This window comes from Pocillopora damicornis, chromosome 12 (genome assembly GCF_964200805.1).
Source record: "Pocillopora damicornis chromosome 12, jaPocDami1.2, whole genome shotgun sequence".
NCBI classification, from domain to species: Eukaryota; Metazoa; Cnidaria; class Anthozoa; order Scleractinia; family Pocilloporidae; genus Pocillopora; species Pocillopora damicornis.
In genome coordinates this window covers 10,732,250-10,759,884 of record NC_142681.1, presented here as the reverse complement: position 1 = coordinate 10,759,884, position 27,635 = coordinate 10,732,250, and the positions used below count along the sequence as shown (strand labels likewise).

General features: G+C 38.4%; 2 protein-coding genes and 1 non-coding gene across 8 annotated transcripts; 1 reads left to right on the top strand and 2 right to left on the bottom strand.

Annotated features, from left to right (window-relative positions):
* Positions 1-482: 482 nt before the first annotated feature.
* LOC113686038 (pinopsin) lies at positions 483-7,864 on the bottom strand. Of its 6 annotated transcripts, none has more exons than XM_089189873.1 (5): positions 7,724-7,820; positions 6,532-6,702; positions 5,657-6,136; positions 4,621-4,822; positions 483-2,234 (listed from the first exon to the last, which is right to left on the bottom strand). In XM_089189873.1, the coding sequence occupies exons 3-5, from the start codon at positions 6,066-6,068 to the stop codon at positions 1,838-1,840; spliced, it is 1,011 nt and encodes a 336-aa protein (XP_089045999.1). In that variant the 5' UTR covers positions 6,069-6,136; positions 6,532-6,702; positions 7,724-7,820; the 3' UTR covers positions 483-1,837. The 6 variants fall into 6 exon arrangements, with proteins under 6 accessions (XP_089045999.1, XP_089045998.1, XP_027059432.1 ...); XM_089189872.1 differs by having other exon boundaries at positions 5,657-6,133; XM_027203631.2 differs by having other exon boundaries at positions 5,657-6,116.
* On the top strand, positions 6,942-27,635 carry LOC113686041 (uncharacterized). Its single transcript, XM_089189871.1, has 3 exons — positions 6,942-7,482; positions 22,966-23,624; positions 26,658-27,635. The coding sequence occupies exons 2-3, from the start codon at positions 22,993-22,995 to the stop codon at positions 27,142-27,144; spliced, it is 1,119 nt and encodes a 372-aa protein (XP_089045997.1). The 5' UTR covers positions 6,942-7,482; positions 22,966-22,992; the 3' UTR covers positions 27,145-27,635.
* Positions 21,119-21,190, bottom strand: Trnac-gca (transfer RNA cysteine (anticodon GCA)). Its single transcript has one exon. It is a non-coding gene; the product is annotated as a tRNA-Cys (tRNA).

The window sequence follows — 27,635 nt, the reverse complement described above, 5'->3', positions numbered from 1 at the left end:
CTTAATAATAGATCTCATAATCAAGGCAAGCCGTCAGTCTTACTGGAGAATTTTATCAAAGTGCTTTTTAAAGCACTTTGATAAAATTCTTAAAATTCTTAAAAGAATCTCGGCTCTCTATTTTTTTGGAAATTTTTTGTTTAGCGCCAATGACCAAGTCATGTGCGAAGGGATGAGGGTCATGTGGGTTTACTATCTCCACTTTTTAAGATAAGAAAAAGTAAGAGAGTAAGAACAAAGCAAAAAAATTAAGTGTCAAAGTATTTAGCATAAGCGAACTAGTTAGGAACTCTTTCCTATGTATTCGTCGACCCCGTTTTCGTTCCTGCCGACGCTATCTCCTCTGGGAATGAGGATAGCTCTTTCCCTTGCGCTTGCGGCTTCCGAAGTTTGCTTTCGCAAACTTCGATGATCGCTTATCAATGAAGTGAAGAATAAAGAGAAGCTTCGCAGAGTTTTTGGAGCAAATATTCAGAACTTCATGTACTAATTTGTATTTAATTGACAATGTAGTCTTGCTCTATCCCACAAGTATTGACAACACGCCATACAACGGCAAACTGGGAGCCTTAAAAGTACCCCTAAGAACTAAAAATCGTTTTCACACACACTCATGATTAAGAGTAGTAATACCCCTATGAAAACTAGTCTTATGGAAGAAATAAAATTGAATCTACAACCTAAGATCGCCTTCAACTGGGACCAACCGTCTCCAAACGCAACTGCTTGACGCTGAATCAGTAACAGTTTCCCAATGTATCACTTCCCCACGCAATTCCAGTTAAAATGTGTTAACCCGTGAGACTAATTATCACTAAACTTCTTTCGTTCACAAATTTAGGAAGTTGGCGTAATTTGTTCAGTTTTGGCGATTTGTACACCTATAAAAGCATCATCCCTATTCAGGTATCCAAAGTGCGCGAGTAACTCACCATTTTGTTTTTTGTTAATAGTTAGCGTCGCGAGTGGCTTCTGAAGCCCTCGGTCGACTTCAGTAAGCCTGCGGAAACGACTAACCATGCCTTTTCAATCAATTAAGTTTGATTGCGGTTGAAAAACCTGATCAACCCAAAGCGTTCCTTTACTTTCAATGAAATACAGAGAAATCGAACCAACCTAACACATTTAATGAGATAAACAAGAATTCTCTCCAAAAGCAATCCGGTGCATTTCGGTTCAAAAAAATCTGTTTCTTTCAAACTTTACCCATGAATCTGTCTTATACCCCATTCACACCAGCAAAACATGTTTTGTTAAACAGAGAACTGAAAAACTTGATTTTCCATTGGGTTCAAGTACTAGCTAACTTGCATTTCCAATGTGCTACATTCAAGTCAAAAATATTCGGATAAATAGTTTCTATGAAGAAAAAAAAATTAAACTGTGTTTAACAAAACAACTTTTAAACATGTTTAAGCTTTGGTGTGAATGGGGCATTAGTCTAAAAGCAGTTAGAACCATCTCGGTTTTCCAAAATAATGCAAAATAAATTGTTTTGCTTCGCATATTTAGATCGATCCTATTTGAGCGTATTATGAGCGTAAAGCGTATTTAAAACTCAGAGGCGCTAAACTTGCTACGAAATTGACTAATTACTCTTTTTCGTACTCCCATATTACCATTTTTCTTCGTGCGTTCACGTCGACCATCTCAGTGTCAGACGCGCGGCAGAAAATAGTAGTAGACGATAAATGTTTATACTACTGAACCTCAACTGTACTACCTACCGTGTAGTGGAAAAAATTAATGTTTTAAAGTGAAATCTACGAGCTCACGAAGAAAATCAGTCTGACCCGTGATTGTATTGGTCTGATTTACTCAGATGTAGTATCATACTTTATATGTCTCGATGGCGTAGCGAGTTTGTTTGTATTTCCATTACCCCTGTGGTGTTTTCATCAGCATTGGAGCCCTCAGAAATGACATTACCGACACGACTCCAGCTAAAGAACTGTATCAGAGTGACTCGGAACTTTGCGTTAAGCAGCACGTACAGGATCGGGTTGTAGACCACAGAAGCCTTTGCCATTATTTCAGGAACCAGAGACACAGAAGGGGAGACACTTTCGTGGCCGATTGCGGTACCGATCAGGCTGACAATGCAGTACGGAGACCAGCTTACAAAATATGCCAAAGTCATGGAAATCACCAGGCGGACGGTTTTATTTCTAGACCGTATTTGCCGCACCCTAGCATCTTCATTTGCCCCGGGCACAGAGCTGTTTCGAATGCACCTACCAATTACGGAGACTCGGTTAATCGACATTACACGTCTAATTGCGTCATTAGCAAAATGCTCGAATATGAGGATTCTAAAAAGCCCTTCTTTGTGACTTAATTGGCTGTTTCAAGTCCAAACTGTCCGATTACAAACACTTTCAATGCGACAAGCCAAATCGCAAAAAGTAGCTGATATAATTTTAAGCTCTTTAAGCCACCATCGATCAGCCATTAAAACTCAGCCAACTTTAGCCAATCAAAATTAAGACAACATCTTTAAATGTGAGCAGCTTGACTGTCCTAATTGAAGACAAACAATCCAATGACTATTATTCAGTATCAGAAAGAAGAATAAGTGCTCTTGCTTCACATTTTTTTTCCTGACTTTCTCGCATTATGTTATTGACACAATTAATTACATTTTTATGACATCCTGACGTTTGCATGCGTTCGGTGATACTTTGGTTCCTGTAAAAGAATTAAGGACTGAGACAAAAAAATTTTTTTTTTTTAGAGAAATTTTTTAAATAATGACTGCGGCAGCTTTATCATATCATCATCAATGTGAACAAAGAGCGATGCAACTGGCGCTCTCTTTTGAAATTTCCTCCCAAAAACTGCGACTGACAAGTCTCCAAAAACAAACACACGTGTATATACGAATATCTTAGATGGAATAAATCATATTTCTGGCCCACTAAGGGGATAATAAGTGACGGATTGCTCTTTCCTAAATGAACTTCAATCAAATTCATGGTCAATCAAAATTGGACAATTGTTAAAAAGCATTTCCTGGGAAGGTGTGTATGTTGGCTTTCCACGGTTTGAAAATGATAAGTATCCGTGGTAGTTATTTCTCTTCATTGGCACAGACATACCAGCTCTTCTAAAGAAGCCATAAAACTTTCATATCATCTCAGAGAGAGCAGAGGAGTTAAGTTTCTTTGACTGTGTTTTCCAGGTAAATATACAGTACAGTTTTACTCGCGAGTCCATCTTGTTGATTAACCATTATTGCTTGTGATCGCGTCACACATCTCATGGAATCCTATCCGCAAGACCAAAAGCGCTTACAGTACTCACTAAAGGCTCTTCGCGGAAGTAGATGTTGGCAATAAAAAAAGGGAAAGGGTTGAAATTATTTTTGTCATATTTAAATTCACCCCTAAAAAGTTACAATTGGAATGATACGCCTTAATTCAGATACCTTTTTGTTGAAATAATATTTCCGTCCCCTTCCTCATAAGAAATCGTCTTGAAAACTTGCGTGATTCAAAATTCGGGATTACTGTTTTAGGGGTATTGTGTATTGTATTAGTAAAAAGTAGATCGACGGATACCGATGACGGAGAGGACGCGGTCATGCGCAGGATCGTAAGTAATCTGCACGGTTAATTATTTACAGATCATGCAAAGAATTTGGTCAGAAGTCAAAACTAAAGATAAAATGGTATTTAATTTATTTCTAATTGGCTCTGCAAGAGATTATCTCAACTACGTTGATCCACCGTCAATAGCCTTAGTACAATCAGAGAAGACTCTCGTTTGTTTTTGTCGTACGATCAGATGTTTCTTAGCTGTTTTGAGACTCAAATGGCAGACAGTTCATCTACTTTCTCTCAACATGCAGCTTAGTCGTCAAAAAAATTACTTCTGTACATATATACCTACCTACATGTGTATTCAGACGCAAGGAAGGTACGAGGTCATCCCAAAAAGGAAAGCTCCTCTAGACAAAATCCAAGTTTCTGTGAACCACTCAACTCAAAAAATGTACCATGAAACGGTGATGAGGTGGGCAACTAAACCGTGGGAACAGTTAAAGGTTTTGGCGGAGTAATAGGAATTCAATTGTCTTATGTAAACATTGGCAGCTACATCGGCCAGTAACACTTTAGCGGAAGAAGATAATCCTGTGCTTTTCTGAGAAAAAAGAAAACTCGTTGAATTCACTGCCTCTTATCTTAAATTGCTATCAGTCAAAAACACTTATGCTTATATAAAGTGCCAACGAACTGGTTGACCAGTGAGAGCTTTAAGTTCTAAGACACACATAAACTGCTCCGTGCGCAAATCACTCTGATAGGTTAGAACGACCGAGTCACGTAAAGCTCGTTGAATCGTTTGTCTCCTTATTTTACTCTCGACACTTCGTACTTCATTCGGAAAGTTTTGCTTTGCGACCGTGTCTTGTTTGGAAAGATTCGCCTGTTGACCATTGTTGAGGATAGGATTTCAAGAGACGATTTTCAAGGATTTTCAAGAGGATAGGATTTCAAGAGATTGCATGTATCAACGGTCAATCATCAAGATCAAGTCGCGTTTGAATTATATTGCCATTCAACTGTAACGCAGTCAAGTTTAACTCCCCCGCGTTTTGTTATCATTCCGCACTAATACCTGTATATCCCTCCGTAGCTCCCAAGTATGATTACCAAAGGGATAAAGAAGCCAAACGTTACCAGATATATGATGTAAGACCTGGAGCTGAGGTCCTGGGAATACCAATCAGGATGGCAGCTTACTCGTGAAGGAATAGGAATAAATTTGTTCCAGCCCATAGCCGGAGGAATCGTCAACACAATCGCGTACAACCAGATTCCTGGTGGTAGATAAGGCAAGCCTAGAAATTATAACTATTCTGTTCGTTCCGATCAGAACTGAGGAAACACCGATATTAGAGGTCACCATAATCATTTTGACCGAGACAACACGGTCTCCTGTTATCGACAATAAAAATCAGGAAGACAGTTTGCAACATGCACGCTTTTTGCACCCCAAGACCCGGACGTTGTATTTATTTGATAATGATAAAGTGGTTATAATTTAAGCAACAAAACACACTTTCTATCGATTTATGGGCTAATAAACCACGCGGGAAGCTGGGAGAATACGAAAAGTCGCCTCGTGGTTTACAGACTTTTCTCGTGTTTCCCCAACATCCTGCGTAGTGTTTTACGCGGTTAACCGATAGAAAGTGTGGTTTATTGCATTTATGATATAAATGTGAGTGAAGTCTGTCAGAGAGAAATATGAATTTAATCTTACTTTGTGATCAAGTCGCTGATTCTCATGAAACCAATCGAGAAGTACGATAAACTAGTCAAAGCGCCGGAAACTAAATGAACTGCCAGCTAGAAGAGCGAAGAGTGTTTAACAAATCAATGGTGGTTTAGCGTGGTCTGTACCCTTATCAACACCGATTTCCTTCATCGTAGTGGTCAAAGTGCTGTGGACTCACGAGGCGCAGAGTTAAAAACCAAACAACTGAAATTATCCCTTTCGGGTAGCAAAGTAACTGCTCGGTGATGAAAACATTGTGGCAGTTGAATCAAGAGGAACGCTTTTTTCAGCTATAGAATGTCAGTGTTATGTTGGAAAGAAGCTTTCTTTGGGTTTTTTTTTCTCAATCGTAGAACAAATAGGGATCTCTTACCAGTAAGCAACAGCATCTCTGCCTTTCCTGTCATCCTGTTCTGCTGAGCGATCTCATTTCTAGAGATACCCAAGTATGTTATAATTGCCATGACAGCCAAGGTACCGATGGAGGCCAGGCCTGTGGCGGCGTTGATAAAGGCAAGCCAGTAGCAAAGGGCAGGGGCACTGCCAGTGTTTGCAAAATCTGCCGTGTTGTAGTTCACTGCCACAGTGTACCCAAACAAACACACCAGTAGGTCTGCAACACATAGGTTTACCATAAGCGGAGTCATGCTCTTGGTCCGATGTTGCGGGTGGAAAAGAACAATAAGGGTGAGAAAGTTCCCAATGAGGCCAAGGGTTAAAATGACGAACATAGTGGCGCCATAAAGTAAGTAAGATCTGTGCCCATGAGGCCCAAGTTCTTCCATTGCCTTTTCTTTTGTGTGCACGTTTTCCCACTAACAGTTCACCTTCTCCTATGAAGCCAAAATCTCTGCTTAAAAAGAACAGTTATAAAAAGTTTTAGTTAGCTATTTTAGAAACCAAGTTGCGAATAAATTTTTATCACTCTATAAGATACTGAATCTAAAGCCCTTGCGGCACATCCCTTGGTACTAAACTACACAAGAGGAAAGGAGGAGATTCTGAAGCAATTATTCTAATTAAGGCCCTGTTTATGGAGAAAAGTTGTTCCAGATAGAAGGGTCACTCGCCCACCCGAGTCACCCGGGGCGAGCCAACTTTTACTTCATTTCGTTACAAAACTTCGCGAACCGCTTACATGAGGGATAATCGTTAAACACTTCTCTTCGTTATCTTGGGGAAAAAATTTTCCTTTATAAATCATACGTCAAATCATAAAGCAAGAACAGAGGTGAACACATAACGCACCTTTGGTTTTTCGCTATAGAGCAGAATGTTGTTCCCAAGATTTCTCGCAGAATTTGCCTAAATATGCGCTAAAGGAAGACACCTTGTTTAAATGCCCCCCGTTAAATTTAATAGCTAACACACTCCACCGCATGCTGAGAAATCGTTTAAGGAGACGGAGGCTTTTAAAGTCTGCGAAAGAAAATAAAAGCGTTATATACAGGCTTCTGTTAATTTCTGAATCTGATTTGCTGGCACTGATGCTTCCTATTAGGTGATAATTTGCATTCGCACTGGGCATTAAATCAGAATGAAGACAGGGTATAAAAATGGTGTTTCCGCTATTTTCCGTTATGTGAGCGATTTTAGATGATTAAAAGGCAATAAAACTGATGCTTTAGCTTAAGAGCCACGGTGAAATAAACCAGATTATTCATTGCGAAAAGTTCGTCTTTCCAGTTTTATTCTAACACTGAAAGGATGTTTTCAGGTATTTTATCGAAAGTGATATCTATTTGACGTTAATCTGTACGTCGATCACATATGGCGCACAATATGTTGCAACATATGTGCACCTTGTTCGATTGTGTAACACGTATTTTTTTCGAGTTGTGTTGTACTTTTCAAAACCGCCATAGGAACAATGACGAATACGCTACATGAAAAATACGGGAAATGGGCAAAAATTTTGCTGTTATCTTAGACCTACGAGTAAGAGCTTTATCGTTCATTTATTTTGTAGTATTACATCAAACGCAATTAATCGACAAACGTATTGATCACATATGGCGTGTGTGAAGGAAGGAGAGAACACAAACCAAGCCAGTGAAGTGTCCTAAGCGATAAACAACCGCGCGTAGCACTATCAACGAGACCCCAGAAGATCAGATCAGAACAGGATCGGATGACATGATTCATACTATGCCATGGGAAATACAGCCAATCAGATTGCAGGAAAGCCGTAGAAATTTCGTAAGTATTATATCTGACCTTTCCATCGTGCTCAGGGATCTCATTCCTTCCGAAATTTACTAAGCAAGTTTCCTTCAAGGAGCCTTATTTCACTTGTATTCTTTATATTTTGTGCTATAAATGTTTAGAATGCGTTACGTCGTCAAAATCCTAGAGGATAGGAAGTCTACTCGCATGTCACATTAGGTAGCCACTAAATTGTTCTTCGTATTAAATAACAGTCACTGTATATCATACTCACTTGTTAGTTATAGTTACTGGGGAATATTCTTTACATACATTTCTTTGTCTCTCAAGGCCCTAGGAAACCCCTTGGTTTCTACGTCTGGTGGGAAATTTTTCTTTTAGGTTGTATTAATACTGTTCCACGCACCTGCTGCCGGAACACCTGAACAAAAGAAACATTATGCACAAAAAGTCATTTTCAACTGTTGAGACTAACTTATGTCCCACTCGTGCATATCCAGCTTTGTGCCAGGAAATAGTTATTTTGCAAGGTCTTCTTTTTTGAGTTTCAGCAAAACAGGAAACAGAAAAATTTAGGATTATTAGGTGTTTATCATTTTGCTGAAGTATTTCTCCTCTAAGGCGGGGGTTTTCTGATTGCATTTTTATTTTCGCCTGCCCCAGAACATTGGTATAATTCAATATCGAGAAGCTTACAGACAATTTTGTTCTACATGAGCCACTAGTATAATCATTAGGAAAAAGGCGACTTTCACGATTCACTGCTTTAACTAAACTGAATTTTTTAAGTTCAGTGAGTCTAGTAAGTTTTAATTTGTAGAGTAACCATACATTTGAAAAGCGGTCTCGAACTTTGAGCCCTTTTATCTAAATTCAGTTTTTCAGCTTTCTCTCGCAGTGAAATCGACGGATAATTCTTAACGAAGTTAGGAACATGTTTGCAGCTTTTAAAACAGTAAAAATCAAGGTGCATTGTGCTGTTAGATATATTTAAAATAACGAGTGTCACAATTATGTACAAACCGGAAGCCGAAACCCTCTCGCCAGGGGTAAATTGAATCATAACAAAACCGTTGAACAATTTAAATGTTTGACGCAGATAATTAGAGACACATTTGCAAAACCAGTCAGGGTATTTTTAAGATTTAACGTCTGTCAAGTATCGACGGGCACATCCGGCACATAACCAAATTTCTTGAATTTACCTCTTTTTTATCATTTCACGACGACAGCAAAACAACATAGCAGGCGGGATAAACTTCCTGAAACTCAAATGTAAGTAAGTTCTGTTACTCAGTGTTTTCCTAGTATCAAGGATGAAATTAAAATAGTATTCTTACTGACGAAAAATTTGAAACTTTCTATGACGTGAAAAATTAAACAACCCCATATCAGTTTGAAAACTACTTCGGAAGCCATTACACGAAATCATTTGTTTATGATACCGGTTATAATACCACCCATATTTTTGTGAGAAAAAGTTTGTCATATATTGGGATGTGCCTACACGTGAATATGATTCACGTGTTTCTGGCTAAAACGTACTGTGACTAAGGAAAACTGGAACTCTCGCGTTGCACAAGAATCGATAACAAATGAAATTAGGCTTACACCAGAATCTTGACCCGCTTCTCAGCCTATCTTTTTTAGCTGTGGTAACACCGCAGGATGCAGCGTATCGTATCAAAATGCTCTGGTAGCTCCGGGGGTCTTTCATTTAAGCTCATGTGCTTTCTAAGAGAGTACGGTCTTATGCAGTTGCCTTTCAACTCCAAATGAATAATGGAGAGAGAGGAGTTACCAAATATTTCTACGAGCTGAAGTTGCCAATGAATTTTAGCACTTTGTATTTTGCTATTCGTCATTGCATCAGCGGACTGAAAACTATATGCTCCACGGCTTCATAACGCCACACATCCGTATGCAGCTTCCTAAGTCTAGAATTTCGTTGTTGAGACAATTCTCAGATTCAAATACCTATGCCTCCAAATTGATAGACTGTTTACATAATATGTTGACTTCACTTAGACAAGGTGGTGCATTCGCAAACCAAGTAGAATTTTCCGAGGCCAGGTCTGAAAACGGATACGGATTTTAGAGGCCGGGTCTGAAAATGGTTTTCCAGGCTTTGGCCCCACGCACATAAATATGTAACTAACAAGCGTTGATTGAGTAAAAGGGGGAAGAAGAAAAACTGTCTTCGATTGTATTCGCCGCAAATAATGGAAAGAAAATCGTTCCTCTCAGTATCATGGAGTGGGTCACTCACTTGTAAAACGGCTTAAAAAACAAGAGGAAGAGAAACTGGAGAGGTCAAAGTATTTGCGAGGTTTCTGAAATATATTTGAGAGAGCATCGTCCTAGCACATGCTACAGATATTAGGCTTTGCCTCAAATCACGTGTCTTTTTGAAAACATGTGTTTCTTCATTCGCTTGGACTGTGCAAACCTGCGCAAACCTGTTTACCTTGAAAGTCGAGACCCTGTTTAATTCATGTCGCAATGCACGCGTTTTAACACTGATCTCCAATTTCGTCACTCACGGTGTCTAATTTCATTTCTTATATAGTCGATTGTATTTCACACGGACTTTCTCTTTTAGTGGGGGGGAAGGGGGTACTGATAATATTGTGCTGGAAGTTTCCGCCATTTCCCTTGTTAATTGTCCTCAGCGTCGTTATTCCAGGCTACAATCGTTTAAATGCGAAACCCGTCATTGCACACGGGTGCTCGAAGGCTATGGCGAAATATCAAACTTATTTCAAAGGTTTTAAAAAGAAAACTTGTCAGTGCGATGATTTTAGAATAGATATTTCGGTTTACCAGAATTAGATTCCTTTTTGATGCCGATCATTAAAGGTGCTTTCTTTCCGAAAGAAACCCAGCATCTCGCTTTTGAGATAATCTGATGATTGAATGCGAACCTCGATTTACATTAGTTATGAGAAAAATTGAAGATTTCCATAAATTTTGTCATGACTCTTCATCTAGGTCTGCAGCTATTGATAATAAACATCTCAAACATGTTTTGGAGAGAAATGTTGTGGTATCATTTGGTTTCTTTATTAGCCGCCCAAAACACTTAAATTGCTATATCTTGCTTTTGCGTTAGCATTTCTCGTAATAGCATTCAATTTTCCGTGAGCCCCCGACTTCAGTCACGTCGAAGACTTCTTCCGAGTCAACATTTAAAGTAAATTACAAAGAAAACAAATCGGTTTACCTCAAGCAGGCGGGTATGCTTTTTAATCACTGCGTGTCTCAATGATTGTATGTATACTTCCTATAGTTCTTCGTGAAAACACCTTAAGTAAAAGGAAAATTGAATCGTACATTTTTCCTCGAGGAGACAGAAAAAACCTTTTACATAAGCAAAGTAGTTTGTTGCGGCGTTGACGATCTCAGTAGCAAGTAAACAAATCTGAATTGATATGGTGATTTCCCTCTCCAGCCTTTCTTACAATAGATCAGTATTTTGGGCTATCTTATAGTAAACGACCATAATTCCATGGCCATGTCCTTTAGTATGTTTCTTTTTTGACTTATCTATCAATCGAATTTACAAAACACTTGATAATCACGGCAGACAGCAGACAGCGGACGGCAGACGGCAAAACTTTGAAATTCTTGTCGTTTTCCTTCTAGCGGAGGTGTCTGGTTAGTTTCCAATTTTTTCGATCCAAGACTACTGAATTATTTTAAAAGCAACATTTTTTTAATCGCAAAGTACTTCGCAGTGCTACAGTGTTTGTAGAATGATGATTTGTTTAAGTTTTCAACCGATGTGTGGAGAACAAAGTCTTTAGTTATGAACGTTTAACGACAGCTTTATTTTCAGTATTACTTGAGTAGTGTTCATTACTGCGAATTCACTTCTCATCCGCAGTTCACATGTATGATTTTCATGTATTAACAGTCAGAATAATTTATATTCGGTATTGGTCTTGCCTCTCTGCTGAACATTTCTCCTTCGGCGCCTACGGTACAATTTGATTTCAAATGGCTTTGTTTTCCTGTACATTCATCGTAATGAGGAGTAATGTATTGTAAATTTACGTTTGCCATGTAGAAGTTATTCCTCTACATACATTAAGAATGCTTCTAACCGTTGCTTTTTAATCTCAGAACATCCAGTGAAGCTGTCATCAAATTGCGGATCTTAAGAAAAATGAAATCTGTTTAAGAAATTCTTAAGCGACCAACTTATTTGAAAATAAAATATTTATATGTATTTGAATAACACTGGCCGCGGAAAGCAATACTCCCAAGAAACCTTCGGGTCATTTACAGGGCATGAACCTACACGTACGTTTCGAGCTATCACTCGGAGCTTCGCAAAAAAGTGGTTTCGCCATAATTTAGTTTAAGAAATAACCTTTTTCACAGCAATCTTAAAACAAGTAACATTACACGAAATCGCTACTCTCTTAAGGGCTTTTATCCGTAAAACAGAAATACAACGCACACGAGTTCGGACCCGAAAATTGAATAATTTAAGCAATGCGAAGATGTATGATGAGATTGTCGAGATAGTGGTAGTGAGCAAAAGATGTCATATGAGGAATTGTTTTCATGTGGATGTTTATTGAATGTTGACTCATGGGAACTCCTTCACATGTACCGTGATGTTATTGGCTGTAAGACTCCCATAGTGTTCGGCATTAACAATTGGTCAGTTTGGTGATGCCTTGATCTGCTATAAGCAGTATAATATTGTCGGTTTTTGAACATAATAAGCCTGCGTAGCTTAAACATTAAGCGGAATCTCAGTCAATAGCCTTGTTTGTGGGTCGATGATTTCGAACAATTCGCAATTAATCTGTAGCGTTCAACAAGTTAAAACTTCATCTACCAAAGAAGTAAACACAACAGCATATCACTGATTGGTTTAACAATGTAATAAAAAAACTAAAAAAACTACAATAGTTTGAAGTAAATCGTTCGAATTAACAGCAATCAGAAAACGAAAGTGATTCATTCAGCTAACGTTATAAGCCTAGCTTCAAAAAATTGAATCTTTAATCCATGCATTATGTACGTGTGTTTCCTTTCTTTAACACTAGTATTTGAAATTTTCTCTGCCATCTAACGACTCCGATGTGTTGGTAGGCTAATTCATTATTAAATGGGTGAGAAAAAGTGATGATCCCACTCTGTTACTCATACTTCATGTTGAGTAAATTGGTTAGGAAATCTTATTTGATGTCATCACTGAAGACTCCAATATTGTACGTTTATTCATCTTTAATGACATAATTCTGCCCGAAGCTGGTCCAATACAGCAACAAAATTCTCAGTGAACATTTCAAACAAGGAAGAGCAAAATATAATCAATCTTTGTGATCAACCTTTTACTGTTACTCAGTAAAATCGCTCTGTTGAATATTCTTGCCAAATACGCTTCGTGATTGTGACAGAGAGCTTGAGGTACAACGAGAGAGAAGGTGATTGAAGCAGTATACGATACACGAGTTGCATTGAAGTTTTAGAACATACAAAAACTGATGTGCAGCTGAAAATTGGCAAGGTAAATTACAAATCCAATATAAACTCTGTCGGTAATCATACGGTTGTTAAATAGAAGAAGAAATGGTGACCATTTATTTATTATGTAAATTCAAACATTATATAAATTCAATTTGATATAAGTTCAATCGAGTTCTTGGTGTAAACTGGGAAAGAAACAGATATAAACAAAGCTCTCAGCTGAGAGTATGACAGAGTGTCAGCTGAATAAAACGCTTTACTGGCGTAACAGACCACACTTGTAATGCTCTGGAGGTAAGAACCAGCACCAATGCAATTTGGACAAAATATCTCGGTCGCGTGTCTGGCACTGTTCAGTTTAACTGTTTCCTTGCTAGTTTGACTATTTAACCACTTAAGCTACTTAAGCTTGTTATGCATTTTGTCCGATGAAACACTAACCAGTGCTAAATTACACTGTATTCAGCTTTTTTGCCCTTTAAAAACGTTCTTGCCTGTCTGCAGCTAATCACGCTGATTCTAGCTATATCTCTGAACAATTTTAAAGAGCCAACTACTCATTCTAGAGCTTTTCTCTTGATATACGATTGATGTTTGTTGTAATCGTCGGCAAAACATTTTCGACGACTTCCCTAAGAGGGACATCGCTCGCAGGAAAACAACAGTTCCGGAAAAGACAAAAATCTAAATGAAGGCTCATTTGAGATATGATTTATTAATTCGTATGAGTCCTCAGTTTCATCTTTTGTTTGTTGACCCCGCAAATGACCGATTTTACGAGAACAGGAGGTGATGAAAACGAATAAAAAAATCGTTTCTTTAAAGTTTCACTCATTGCAGAAATTTGGCTTAGTTTCTCACGGAAAATATGTATTCGCACATCTGTAGCAAAAGGTATTATTTCTCTCTTTTTTTTTTATCTGATAAATAATCATCCACTGAAAGAGGAAATTTTTTCTAAGAAATTCTCTTGATAAACACCCAATGGATCCTTTTTTTTCCAAATAGACAGGTCAAAAACTTCCTGACAAATGTTGAATAAAATTAGTCTTTAGTCGTCTCAATATTTGTAATGCGCAGCTGGCCCGGATTCGGTCTGATTACCAGAGAAAAACACATACTCTCCTGCGGAGCTTAGCAATGCCTTTAGATGCCTTTTGTGAAGGGAGTTTCTTCTTTTTGTTCATCAGGTAAGCCCCATATCTACGCTATTAGAATGTGAAGAACGAATTCAAAGAGAACACGTAATAGATGATGTGACTATCACAAAAATCTTTTTTAGGACTATCAAAATGCATGTGATTGAGCAAAGAAGCTCATTCTGAAAACCGCGCACCCGGCATGAATAGGATAATCATTCTCTGAGTCAAAAGATGCTAAAGCTTACTGCATATTACAGGCTTGTCAGGCTGTTTTACCATTCCGAATGTTTTGAATCGTTAATTAGTGCTATCATTAAACTCTGGTGCGCTTACGCTATCAAAGAGTCCCCGATTCACGGACTGTCGTAACGAGGACAAAATCTGGGAAAAGTTCAAAGTCGGTGGCAAACTTCTGCATTCACCTCTTCAATTCTCATGATTTTGGTAGAAATGATAGTCATAACCAAAAGTGGTATAATTTGAAACGAAACAACATTTTTTCATGCGATTTTCGAAATCATCAATCTCAAATGTAGAAATCTCTTCTGACGCACGTGCTCTCCAGTTGTATAATCATGATACCTTCTCACGGCAATATCGTCGCAAGACAAATTTCTATTCCACATAGAGCATAAAGTATGTCAGTCGCCATTTAATTTTCTTAACTCTGTCAGTTACTTATCGTCTTATCTGTGACTCCTCAAAGAAGGTACGTAATATGTATAGCTAGAGTTGGAAAAGCCTAGGTAAAAATGGGAAATAGTAAACAAGAAAAAATCGCCACCTACCTCTTACCCCGATATGACCCCTTGGTGTTTCTGTAAAAGGGAAACATTTTCCATACGATTGACTCAGAAAGAAAATAAGCATATGAGAACTGACTATCTACTCTAAATACTTTAAAACAGCTTGCACAAACCGACAGATGTTTGCAAATCGTATTTATTCCTAAGTAGTAACCCAAAAAAAGTAATCGATGTGACATTCAAGCAAAAACGAACTTAGTTTGCGACGCAATATTCACGACCCGATAATCGGGAACTATGAGTTTTGGGGAATGGTTACAGGCATAGCTTGTAGCACATCGTTATTTTACTGAATTTTCCTTGCTTTTATATTCTGCAAACACACTCTATCTTCTAAGAAAGCAAACTTGAGAGCAACTCACTGTAAATCAGTGTTATTTGAATTCAAGTAATATTCGAAATAACAGTCAAGAAATTCTTGCTTACAAAGCATGTCATACAAGCATGCAAATGAACTTATTACTTGAAATTTTGGGACAGTTTTATTCACTTATTTTGAAAAAATGAAGACTGCATTAACCGAAACCGAGCAATTTAGGACTCAAATAACTATTCCTTCACCATTTTAAAAAATTCAAACTTGTGGAATGTTGAGGTTTTGCAATTTTTTTGTAAAGAACCTCTAAAGTTACGTGTTTTGCAGCAATAGTAATACTCCTTCTACTCACTACAATCACTAAATCACTACCACTACTCAATATAATCACAAAAAATTATGATAAAATCCTTAAAAAAAATCGAATACATTGAAATGCCTGATAAAAATCTAAAAAAATACTAACGAATACACGCTTCGTTTAGGTTTACTTCTTAGACTTTAAAGAAGGAGAAGATAGTTAAAAATATAGGCATGCTATGCATGCAAGAGATATTTTTTGGGGGTGGGTGGATTACTTGAACACTTCTCAAACCAAAAAACAATGACGACGCTCTGATTGGTGCGCGATACATACCCTAATGTGACGATCTGATTGGTGCGAGATGCATTACCACTTTCTGTACGCTAACATAGATGTTATTTTTTTTCAATAAAAAAAAAAACTCAAAAAAGGGGATAATGATAGTAATGTGAAGGATATTAAGAGAGTGTCTCTGTAAGAGCGGTCCGGTCGAGTTTGCTTGAGACACGGATTCCGCTCATTTCTTGAGTGTTTTAAGACATTCATGTACCTATACTAAAACCACAATCCGCTTGATCGGATCTCTTTATTTTTCAGAGTTTTACGGAAATTAAATTTCACTCGAGCGGAGGCTTATCGTGACACTTTTCAAGACTTAAATTTAAGACAACTTTGGAGTACAATTTACAAAAAACTGCGGAACTCAGCAAAAAACAAATACCTCAGCCATGTATATTAACTCTATCTTATCCATCGAGGCGACTTTCGTGAACATCATGTTTCTATCAAGCAAACAGAAAGACTTAAATGACACCTTATCGGTTCCCCTAAGTCACACACGCCAAAACCGATCAAATTCAAGGTAAATTTTTGAAAAAGTAAGGCTTCTTAACTGATTCAACTAACATAGCTATGAAGTAGGTGCCATAGAAAAGGTAACTACAGAAAAAAAACTTTGCGGCTCGATCTTTACGAAAACTTTATAACTCCGTGAACTTACTTAATTTTCGGCAAGTTTTCTCCAAGTTTGGGCGCCATTTTGAGGGACTTGTCAACATGTAGCGTAACTGATATAAATCAATCAGGTAGATCTAAAACCGTCAGAAATATAAACGACAGCAATTCAAATGAACTTTAGTTTCAATTCAAGCGGCAAAATTTGAAATTGTTCGTTAAACTTATCATTCCTTCATCCCCATGCGACCATTTCTACCAACAATTCAAACGCTACAACTAGTGTTCGAATTCCCCTCGTCGATTCCACCATAAGAAATAACCTGTGCCACCCAAGCTTCGACTCGAATGTGAAGTACGAATCAAATAACATAACTGCTTCATCTTCGAGGCAACATCACGCTGGTATTTTGATTTTTGGATCGACAAGAACGGTGATCAGGAAGCGATCGCCATGTTTACCTCATAAACGTGATCGCTGACCAGCCGCTGAGTAAAAACAATACGGCTCAGTGGTGAGGGGCAGGGTGCGGGCAGATTATCGGAAGATTTTTGGGAACATTCGTAAATATGCATTAAAGTATCATAATAAGTATTAGGACTCTCAGTCTTAATGCGAAGGCATGCTTCGTGTTGCAGACAACTTTTGTTTTGCTTAGTATTCTTTTTTCTTTCAAATACATTTCGTTCCAAATAGGACTGACATCAATTCATCGATTTATAAACAAATCTTTATCATGTAAATAAACGTGTTTAGATAATTGAGATAGCCATTGAACCTCTTGCATCGCATCAGAAGTAACGTGTCTTGTATTTGCCCAACTCTGAGAGCGTGGAGCGGCAAAGATGCGAGACACGAGTCTCGCGTGGAGCGGCTTCTCCATGCTCACGGGATACGCGTGACCTCACCATCTTTAAGAAAAATAAGAGACTGCCCTGAGTCTGTATTCCGTTCAACCATTTTATAAGAGTGACAGGAGTCTTTTCAATTTAGTGAAAAAGTCACAAACCATTATTTACTTCACGAGCATAACCACTGACCACTCACGAATTACAGTAGGCTTCTCCTTTGGCGCGGAAATTAAAATCGTATCGAGTATTCAAAGTTATAGTGAGTTCCTTTAGATCTCTCGAACATGTATCGCGTTGGAAATAATTACAAGTACAGGAAGAAGTCGTTTGTTAGCGAGACGTTCATGTCTTAGGACTGCTTTTTGAATAGCAAAGATGGAAAAAACTTTGGTTCATCGCGTGGCTTAAGTGGTTTGGTACGACTGTCTGAATGCAATGATGAAGTAAAACATCATTTGATAAGCTGCCACCTGTCTAAAGAGGTCTTAAGTGAAAATTAGCTAATATTAGCGAGGACTGGCCTATTTCACCTCGCTCAGGAGGATAATAAAAAAATGTAGATTTGCCATAGGCATCGCCACACTTTGGGAAGTTTTGGAGAAGTGCAAAGGTAACATGTCAGTATCCTGATCATGATGGTCTCAGGAAGCGAATCCAAGGCAGAGACGTAATTACCTTGCATATGTCTCAGGATATTCCAAAGCTGTTTGGAGTTATTATTCCAGTTGAATCAGGTAGTCTTTAGTAACATTTTCTGTTATCTATTTTTTTCTCGTGACATATCTGCTCGAAAAGAGAAGAAACTCTTTATTAGATTAAGGGTACTTATGTACACATCACGTTGAAAAAACACAGCTCTATGTGCAAGTGCTTTTAATTGCAGATGGAAATATGTACAATGTTGCTTGGTTGATAATCAATCATGTTTTTGTTATTTGTTTTATTATTTGCGGTCAGTTTTCCTCAATTTGTATGATTCTCATTAACCAGCATGATTAAATTTGCAGACTAAAACACCCCTTATTTGTCCCTTATTTTACACCCCTTATTTATACAGTGCATGTCGGTTTTCAATTCCTGATGGCTGCTAGTGAGCTTCACTTTAGCTAAGTCGCTTACCTCAGCTCTCTAGTCCCATGCAAGCACAAGAAAAAAGTTCATGATGGTGAGTCTTGGCTGAGACTAGAAGAATCAGGGAAGAATCTACGGTCCCCAGAAACGTCACTTTTAAACACGAGACAACTAAGGTAAATTGAATAAAGTAGTATTTGGTTATTGAAAACTATCGTTCAGATTATAAGATACGCGAATTACTCTCCCCACCGATTTTTTTCTAACATTCTGTTAGTCAAAAATTTTCAGCTTTTATTAAGGCTTTCTTGTTGATCGTCTTAATAGTAACAGTTGCCAGGATCCAAGGGGTGCAAAAGAGAGAACAATTCTCCGTGTAGTTAGGTAAAGCAACGTGCCGGCTTTATGCTTCTTCCGGCGTGATAACGATAATGATGACAACAATGGGTAAAAAGCACCGTCCGCTAATAATGACGATTATCATAGTTATAAACAAATCTCATTTATAGTCCTGAAAAAAATCTCAGGGGGTCCTTTGAACCATCCACTTCATCTCGCCAAAAGTCAGAGTTGTCTACACTCATTCTAAGGTTCGCGCGATTTTATAACGAATTTTCAATTCCGGTGTGTTGCGCGCGCGACTTTTGATAGAAAAAAAATTAACCTGCACGCGCCATAAAAGAACGTGTCAGCTGAATGAATCAAATCTCTATCATTTTGCCTGCATTCTTGGGAACAGCAAAAATGACTTAGAACAAATAGTTATAACAAATAGTATAGTGTTCATTCCGTGCAATGATGACAAATAAATTGATAAATAAATAAATAAATTGATAAACAAAAGGTTCTGGTGAAGAAGACGCCTTATTTTATACCACAGATGACAAGCAAAAAGGTCATATGGGTACCCCGGTTAAAAATATATATTGATAACTCTGTTAATTAATACCAGTTCTAATTTAAAGGAGAAAGTTATGAGAATAAAACAAAAATTGTCTGTACCACGAAGCATGCCTTCACTGTTTAGACTGGGAGTCCTAAAGCTTTTTAAGCGTGTATTCAAATATCTTATGACGATAAGCCCGCCACCCACCACACCCCGCGCTGTACTGTTTTCATTCAGCGGCTGGTCAGCGATCACGTATGAGGTAAACATGGCGATCGCTTCCTGATCACCGTTCTTGTCGATCCGAAAATCAAAATACCAGCGTGATATTGCCTCGAAGATGAAGCAGTTATGTTATTTGATTCGTACTTCACATTCGAGTCGAAGCTTGGGTGGCACAGGTTATTTCTTGGAATCGACGAGGGGAATTCAACAATAGTTGTAGCGTTTGAATTGTTGGAAGAAATGGTCGCATGGGGATGAAGGAATGGTAAGTTTAACAAACAATTTCAAATTTTGTCGCTTGAATTGAAACTAAAGTTCATTTGAATTGCTTTCGTATGTATTTCTGACGGTTTTAGATCTACCTGATTGATTTATATCAGTTACGCTACATGTTGACAAGTCCCTCAAAATGGCGCCCAAACTTGGAGAAACCTTGCCGAAAATTAAGTAAGTTCACGGAGCTATAAAGTTTTCGTAAAGGTCGAGCCGCAAAGTTTTTTTTCTGTAGTTACCTTTTCTATGGCACCTACTTCATAGCTATGTTAGTTGAATCAGTTAAGAACGCCTCACTTTTTAAAAGATTTATTAAATTTGATCGGTTTTGGCGTGTGGGACTTAAGTGAACCGATAAGGTGTCATTCAAGTCTTCCTGTATACTTGATTGAAACGTGATGTTCACGAAAGTCGCCTCGATGGATAAGATAGAGTTAAATTAATATATATGGCTAAGGTATTTGTTTTTTGCTGAGTTCCGTATTTTTTTGTAAATTGTCCTCCATCTCGCTAGTTCCTTATCAATTTCAAAATCGTCATCTGTAATTTTCAGCGGAGCTCTTCGCGTACATCGTGAGCCTCTCTAGCATAGCACCGCAGACCTCAGGAGAGCGAATGAAACTTTGGCGCGAATCCATGAAATTGTTGTACTGTAATCCTCTCCCTTCTTGGTTGATAAAATTTAGCCAATCGAATGTGATACCTCTTGCATTCATCTGCCATTCCTCAGGTGGTAGTAAATACCAACGGTGTAAAGGAGCCTTATTCGACTTTTAGCACCCTAAAAGCGTTTAAATTGTCACATGTGTGGATGCTATCAGGCAAACTGTTCCAGATAATTTGGTTTTAAATGTAAATTGGCCACCACAAGGAGTTCTTAAGTTGACGTTTTGAGCGTTAGTCCCTCGTCAGAGCGAATAGAGGAATCGTGGGTTGTGTGTGTGCTTTTATGTAAAAAAATGGAGCTACGCTATCGCCAGGAACATGGTGACGAGAAAAAAGAGAATAAATTAGTTAAATGAAAAGCGTTCGTTGATACCGCGGGGATTTATGGTGCCAATTTGAAAGATAAATTTTTGTTCTAGAGTCTTGCGGCTTTCCGAACTGCCTCGATGTGAGGAAAGGCTGCAAACTGCCAAAAGTTTGTTTGAATGATAAGGGGAATGTAAGTGTCAAGGTTTTGGTTTAGATGCGTCTATGTCATTCCTTTAGAACCACATCACAAAGGTGTTCTCGGAAGATGTTTTAGGCGACCGATTCACGGTATTAACAAATGATTTTCATTCAACTAATTTATTCTTAAGAAAGTATTTTTTCGTCTTGTCACGAGCGTGGGACAAAGAAAAAATTCTGAGTCCCCATGAGGAATCGAACCTCAGACCTTCGGATTTGCGCTCCGATGCTCTACCACTGAGCCACAAAGACTCTTCGGTGAGCGCAAATCCGAAGGTCTGAGGTTCGATTCCTCATGGGGACTCGGAATTTTTTCTTTGTGCCACGCTCGTGACAAAACGAAAAAACATCTTTCTTAATTCTTCACCGAGCTCAAAACTTACCATCCCTACTTTTCTGTCAAAAACATTACGCCATCGACATTGCTGATCCTAGCAGTATGCAGGACGCGTGTCATTAGAACTTCGTAATAGAACCCGCTCACCGAAGAGTTATTGTGGCTCATTGGTTAGAACATCGGAGCGCAAATTTTTTCTTTGTCCCACGCTCGTGACAAGACAAAAAAAACATCTTTCTTAATTATTCACCGAGCTAAAAACTTACCATCTCTACTTTTCTAATGATTTTTGTTTTTAATTCTTGCTCTATACGTTGGCTAATAAAAACATTATCAATGCAGCTGATAAAAACATTTTTTGTTGTTATTCTCTCCACCGACGTACTACCACGGTTTCTTTAGAAACTTGACCCTTTATTCAAACTGTTCCAGAGTTCGGGGGTAGAAACAGGAAAGATTCGAGACTCATAGGAATTCAAATTAAAGTTAACAAGATTCAGACGTAGTGTTATTAAATCTTGAATGTGAGTGGGAGACAGTTGGTGTAGGGACTTGAAAGTGGGTAATAAAGTCTTGAATTGATTTCGTTCAGAAAAAGGAAGCCAGTGCTACCCACTATGGTAGTTCAGTCTGAGAGTTGGAGTGATGTGATCGTACTTGCGGAAAAGTATAATTAGAAGAGCAGTAATATTCTGTACAGATTGAAACTTTTTTTACAAAACATATATCGGTTCATTAGACAAAAGATAGCTACACTGGTAAAGTTTTAATGGACAGAAAAGCATGAACAAGAATCTCGGCGGTCTTCGTGGGCAGAAATTTCCTAAAACAAGAAATGTTGCGCAGATGATAGAGGGCCATTTACAGACGGAATTTACATGAGTTAAAAATAGACGTGGCACCATAAGAAATAAAAGCAATATTTATGGAGGATTGAGACTAGCTGAATTGTGTCTTTTCCGTAACGAAGTGGTGGTAGAGACCACTGCAGGCTGTACTTAGAGCAGAAGTAAAGAAGTTCAGTTTCAACCTTGTTAAGTTTTAGTTTGTTTAGAGACACCCACTTGTCATGGTCAGTCAAGCATTCTTCAATTTTAGCAATACTATAGGTTAGTTCCAGTTTGTCGTTTGTGGAAAAAGAGATGTATAACCGAGTTGTATTAACATAGTTGTGAAATTGCATCTTGCGGCGTCATAGAATGTCGGCCAGTGGAGAGTAAATACAGAATGGCACCTAGAACAAAGCTGCATTTAAGCACGTTTAGGTTTTTGGCTACAGCGACAAGTTCCAAATTGTGATACACACCGGCGAAAGTTGTTGCTTTGGCTTGCACAGTTAAGGTTGATTCCGGCAGTCAATCAGAACCATAACGCGCAGTTTTGTTAATTGATTTTATGATATTCTCGTAAAAGTGGTTAGTTGAGTGTTTTAAAGACGAATGTCTAATCTTGCAAGGTCAGTCAGCTAGCATACCCACCCACGCTTATCAGTAACGAACATAGAAGCATGTACTTTAGAGCTTACCCAGCAGAAGAATGTAGACGTGCGTTTGCAGTTAGAAAGTCAAAAACCATCAGTGGGACATCAAAACTTGCTGACCTTTCACATTAACAAGCGATCGACTGATAATAAGTCGACGTTACATTTAATTAAAGTTTTTCTTACTAAACTGCCTATTCACCTCAACAGACCGTGTGTTACCAGAAACCAGTCTAAATGAATCATTCAAGTTGCTTAACAGCAGAAAAAGACGGCTCCATCTCACCTGCACAGTCAATTATCTCAGTTAACTTAAACATGGCCCTGCTTGTCTTGGCGTCTCTGTGCAACATTTCAGCAGAATTCATTTTGTTTCGACGCACACTGCGAGGAAAGATCATGGCCTCTTTCATGATCAACTTGACTGCGATTTCTTTGGTACAATCAACATTTGGCTATGCCCTTACATTAAGTGGAGACACGGTTGAGAGATCATCGAAAGGTTACTTTCTGTGTCAGTGGGTAGCTTTCACAGACCTTTTCTCCCAGTGTGCGTATTCCTCTACCTTGTGCGCGATGAACGTTGTGTCAAAGCTGGCCTCTGGTCGATGCTACCTTGGAGCATCACAGCAGATACCAAGGAGAAGCAAAATGATATTCTTCACAGCATCTTGGTTATGCTCCATTGCTTTTAGCAGCATGCTTCTGAGTGAAAAGAGTTTCTCTGTACTTTCGACGTCGAAGTTTACGTGCCACCTGGACTGGGCTTCTCAGGAAAGGCACGTTTTTATCGTCAACGTCACTGTTGTCCTCGTGTTTCTACTTCTGCCCTTACTTATATGCTCCATTACACAATATTTTTGTACCAGGTAAGTGGTAATTAATAGGAGTTTTATCACCCTATTGAAACTAATTTCTGAAGACTTTTAAACTTCCCTGCACAGGTTAAACGATCATACCCCATCTATCGGTTGCTATAGCTCCAAAGATGGCTTTTTTTTTCTAAGACAGACCTAAGAACCAGCCTCGAATAACAACTCTCACTCCAAAAAAGGTGACATTCACAAGTTGTGGTCATTCTGATATACCACTTACCGCTTTGGTTACAAGACACAAAAAAAGATCTGGCTAAGCCTGAAAGCGGAGCTCCAGTTAGTCCTCCAGCCCTTCACTTTATTGGAACTCTTTAACACCGGCCGTCGAATAGGTTGTTCAAGAGGGATATAGGTACTAGTCTTGGGGAGGAGGATTGAAGGGGGCTGGAACCGAGGAACAATGTTCTCACAGTTTGCAAAGCAATCAACACGCATGCTAGTTAGCAGTATTTTTAAGCAGCTGAAGACTTTCGTTGATGTTCCAAATGTTTTGAGCTGATTTTCGAGGATAGGGAATGTTTTCTTCTTCAGATGTAGTGTATGATGTCCGTATCAGTAGAAATTCTATTCTACCGAGAGTGACGGATAATTTCGATTTGGGAAAAAGAATCAAAACTGTAAGAAAAGACGATAAACGACTGCGAGTTTAGATATCACCTGTCGATTGAAGAGTAGAGACGTGAGAACAGTGAGGCAGTAAAGCAATACGCCAGAATCGTATGAGCTTCTCTTACATCTTCTCTTGATGCCAGATATGACTGCTTGCTCCACCAATTTTTCTCTAACGTTTCAATCTCTTCTGATAAGCGTAGAAAATTGAAAAGAAAAGTCACTTTCAACTCGTGTTTAAACCTGTACTTTTTTCAACTTCTTCTCTCTTGACTGTTCGCGTGTTATGATTATGAGGCTTGAAATACACGGTGTCAATCACGGTGTCTTTTTGACATTTTGTCTGGTACTTAATTCGGTAACCTCTGCTGTAACTGCGTTTAACGTCAGTGTCTTTAAACCAACTATCCATGATTTTGGCCTGGACTGAGGTTTTTAGCATGCCAGCAGGTTTGGGAAAATACATTTATTCATTAGGAGAGTGACATCTTTTTAGCCTGGAAACATTGTCAAAAGCCATACTTGTGTAAGGTAACTCACTCGTATTCTGTTCAACTTGATTTAGGGAGAATAGAATATATTATTACATAAATCTGATCAGTGCACAGGCTGTGCACAACAATTTGTTTTGACTGTACTTTTATAGCCTTTTATATACCAATCCCTACACATAATAGAATGTTAATCATGATGTTAATATGCCATACACCTGCAAGATTTCTTTTAAATATAAAGAAATTTTCAAAAGACTTGTCGTTGACTGATACTAGGAGATCTAAGAATATTCAAAAGTATGTAAAATTTGGTTGAAAAACTAGAACTCAGCGTAGGCTAGATGGGGAAGATTCTACGTACATGAAAAAGCTAGGAAAAAGTTTTTACAACGCCTGCCTGGTGGTCACAATCCTCGTTTTAATGTTGAAAACACTCATAAGCGTACAGATTTCCCAAGTGTATAAACTTTTAATTTAAGCCTGCTGTGACTTAAAATCTTTGATGCACCCTCCAAAGGAGACCAAATAAATTTCAAGTTTCTATTTATTCAGTTAAGCTAGTCAGGTAAAATGCACCCCTCAAAAGGAGACCAAATAAATTTCAAGTTTCTTTTTATTTAGTTAAGCTAGTCAAGTAAAATTAAGTCAAACTTTCTTGCGAAGACACAACCAAGTACCTTCATATACCTTATAACCTTCACGTACTCATCAAACCAGGTTTATACCCATAATGCGAAAGATCACCTTCGTTTGCAAGAAAATTATGAGCGAATTGGTCGCAAACCATAGCCCTGGGTCTGCCATAAATTTTAATTTCCAGAGAGTACTTTGAAAATGGCAATTTTCCCATGCACGAAAGAACTATCGGCCGAAAGAGGGCAGGCTTTCCATTCTTCATTTAAAAAATACCGAGGTTTTCATATTTGGGGCTGCAAAATAATCAAATAATCAACAAATTATGCTAATTGTTGAGAGTCAACATTTAAGAGCCACTGACCATAAATATCGAGAATCCGCCGAAAGTTGCAAAATTTCGTAACTCGTTTTTTTTTTTAAAGTACCCTTTTGATGAACCTTTCCAAAAATTATATAAAATGCCCCAGATTCTCTTTCTTTACCCGCCGAAAGTGGTGCGCACTTATAATCATGAACGTCGCTGACTTGATCTCATTTTATTTCAATTTTCGGAAGGGCCATTACCTCAGCTCTTAGGGTAAAAACCGCCATCTTTGAGCTAAGCGCGATTTTTTTTTAATGAATAAAGTAAACCCTGCGGTAGTTAACTGAAGAGTGAATGATAGAAACTTGCTTGCGCCGTTCACTGCTATTTGAAAACTTAATAGCCAAAAAATAATTACCTTCTTTTCCCTTAACACCACGACTGCATTAAACATTCCAAACGATATGAGATGAAATAATTTGGAGAATACGAACATTCTGAAGTGTTGTTTGGGTGATGAACCTGTTTAAAGGTTTATAGAGCGAAGAATGCCAAATTTTTTACCAAAACGTGATGTAATTTTTGCCTTCATCAAAACAGCAATAAATGATAAATTGAAGCTATTATCAAACGACAAAGCTTCAGCTCTGAGTATTGTTGATTTTGCAACTAGAATTGCACAGTACCAAGAGTAACTGAAACCACAACCTCTCTAAAGGTGCTGAGAGTAGCACCTTGTGCGCAGGGACGTACGGTCGAACACCAAACCAAATTCTGGGCTTGATAGAGTACAACTAATTTTTATACGTATAAACTCCGCTTATTGATCTCCTTGAATGTTTCTGAGTTTTCTCCTTAATTTTACTACCTTTTACCTCCTGGAGTCTATGGTTAGTAAAGTTTGCTAATGTTTCACGCGAAAAAAAAAAATTTCCCAAGAGCCAGTTATTTGTGGTAATCATTTTTCTCTCTTCGTTCTCATAGAATATGGAAGAAGTCTCGCAACGTAACAGACCGTGCTCGTAGAAGAGGCTTAGCTTATCGTAGAAAGTCTAACCGTATGGTAATTGCCCTAACTGTATGTTTCTTCGTCAGCCAGCTGCCCCTTAATATGGCAAACATAATTGCCATGACAATAGAGTGTTACAGTTATCAATTTCAAACATTGTTCATTTTGGAGCTACTCGCTAAATCCAGTGCATATCAAGCTCCCTTTGTTTACGTGTTTCTGAATGCTTCTTACAGGACTACGTTAAAACAAATACTTATGGGCTCACTGGCTGCACAAAAAGGGCCAGGTTCTCGACTTGCAGGAAAAAATGGAATGGCCGCTGCCGAGAATGGCCAGCAAGGGAGGAGGATGCACATGCCTAACAACAAAGTAGGTCAGTCACCAAAAGCGATTTATCCGGCAGATGAGCAACTGAACGGCATGGAAGAAACCCCAAACAGCCTGGCGCGTTCGACCTAGACTTAACTGGACAATAAACTTTAAATTAGTCCAACTGAACCTAAATGATGTGTAACAGAAACGATAAAAGGGGCTTTTTACCTCGAGCTGTTCGATACTTATTTAAGAGCGCCATCTTTCAATTGAAGGACAAATTGAGTTAGAAGACGTTCAATGACAAATGAAGGTATTATCTAAGATTTTACTTTATAGCCCACTTGCTTCGACAAGACAACTCAAAAAACAATCCCAAGCTGCTAGAAAACCTTATATTCCAACTTAAGAGCGATGCTCTGTAAAATGTCGGAGTGGTCTTGTAGGAAAGGCAAGTTCACCGATTTGGCTCAAATTTTGCATGTAGACTTGATTAGGGGTTCTGATCACGAAATTGATATTTTAGTAATTTATTTTCCGTGGAAAATTCATTAAAGCTCACAGCCATTTGTAGCCCCTGAGGGACGTGGAAACGAAGCTGACCAAGAGCAACTTTTCAACGCCTGGGCTTCCTTCGC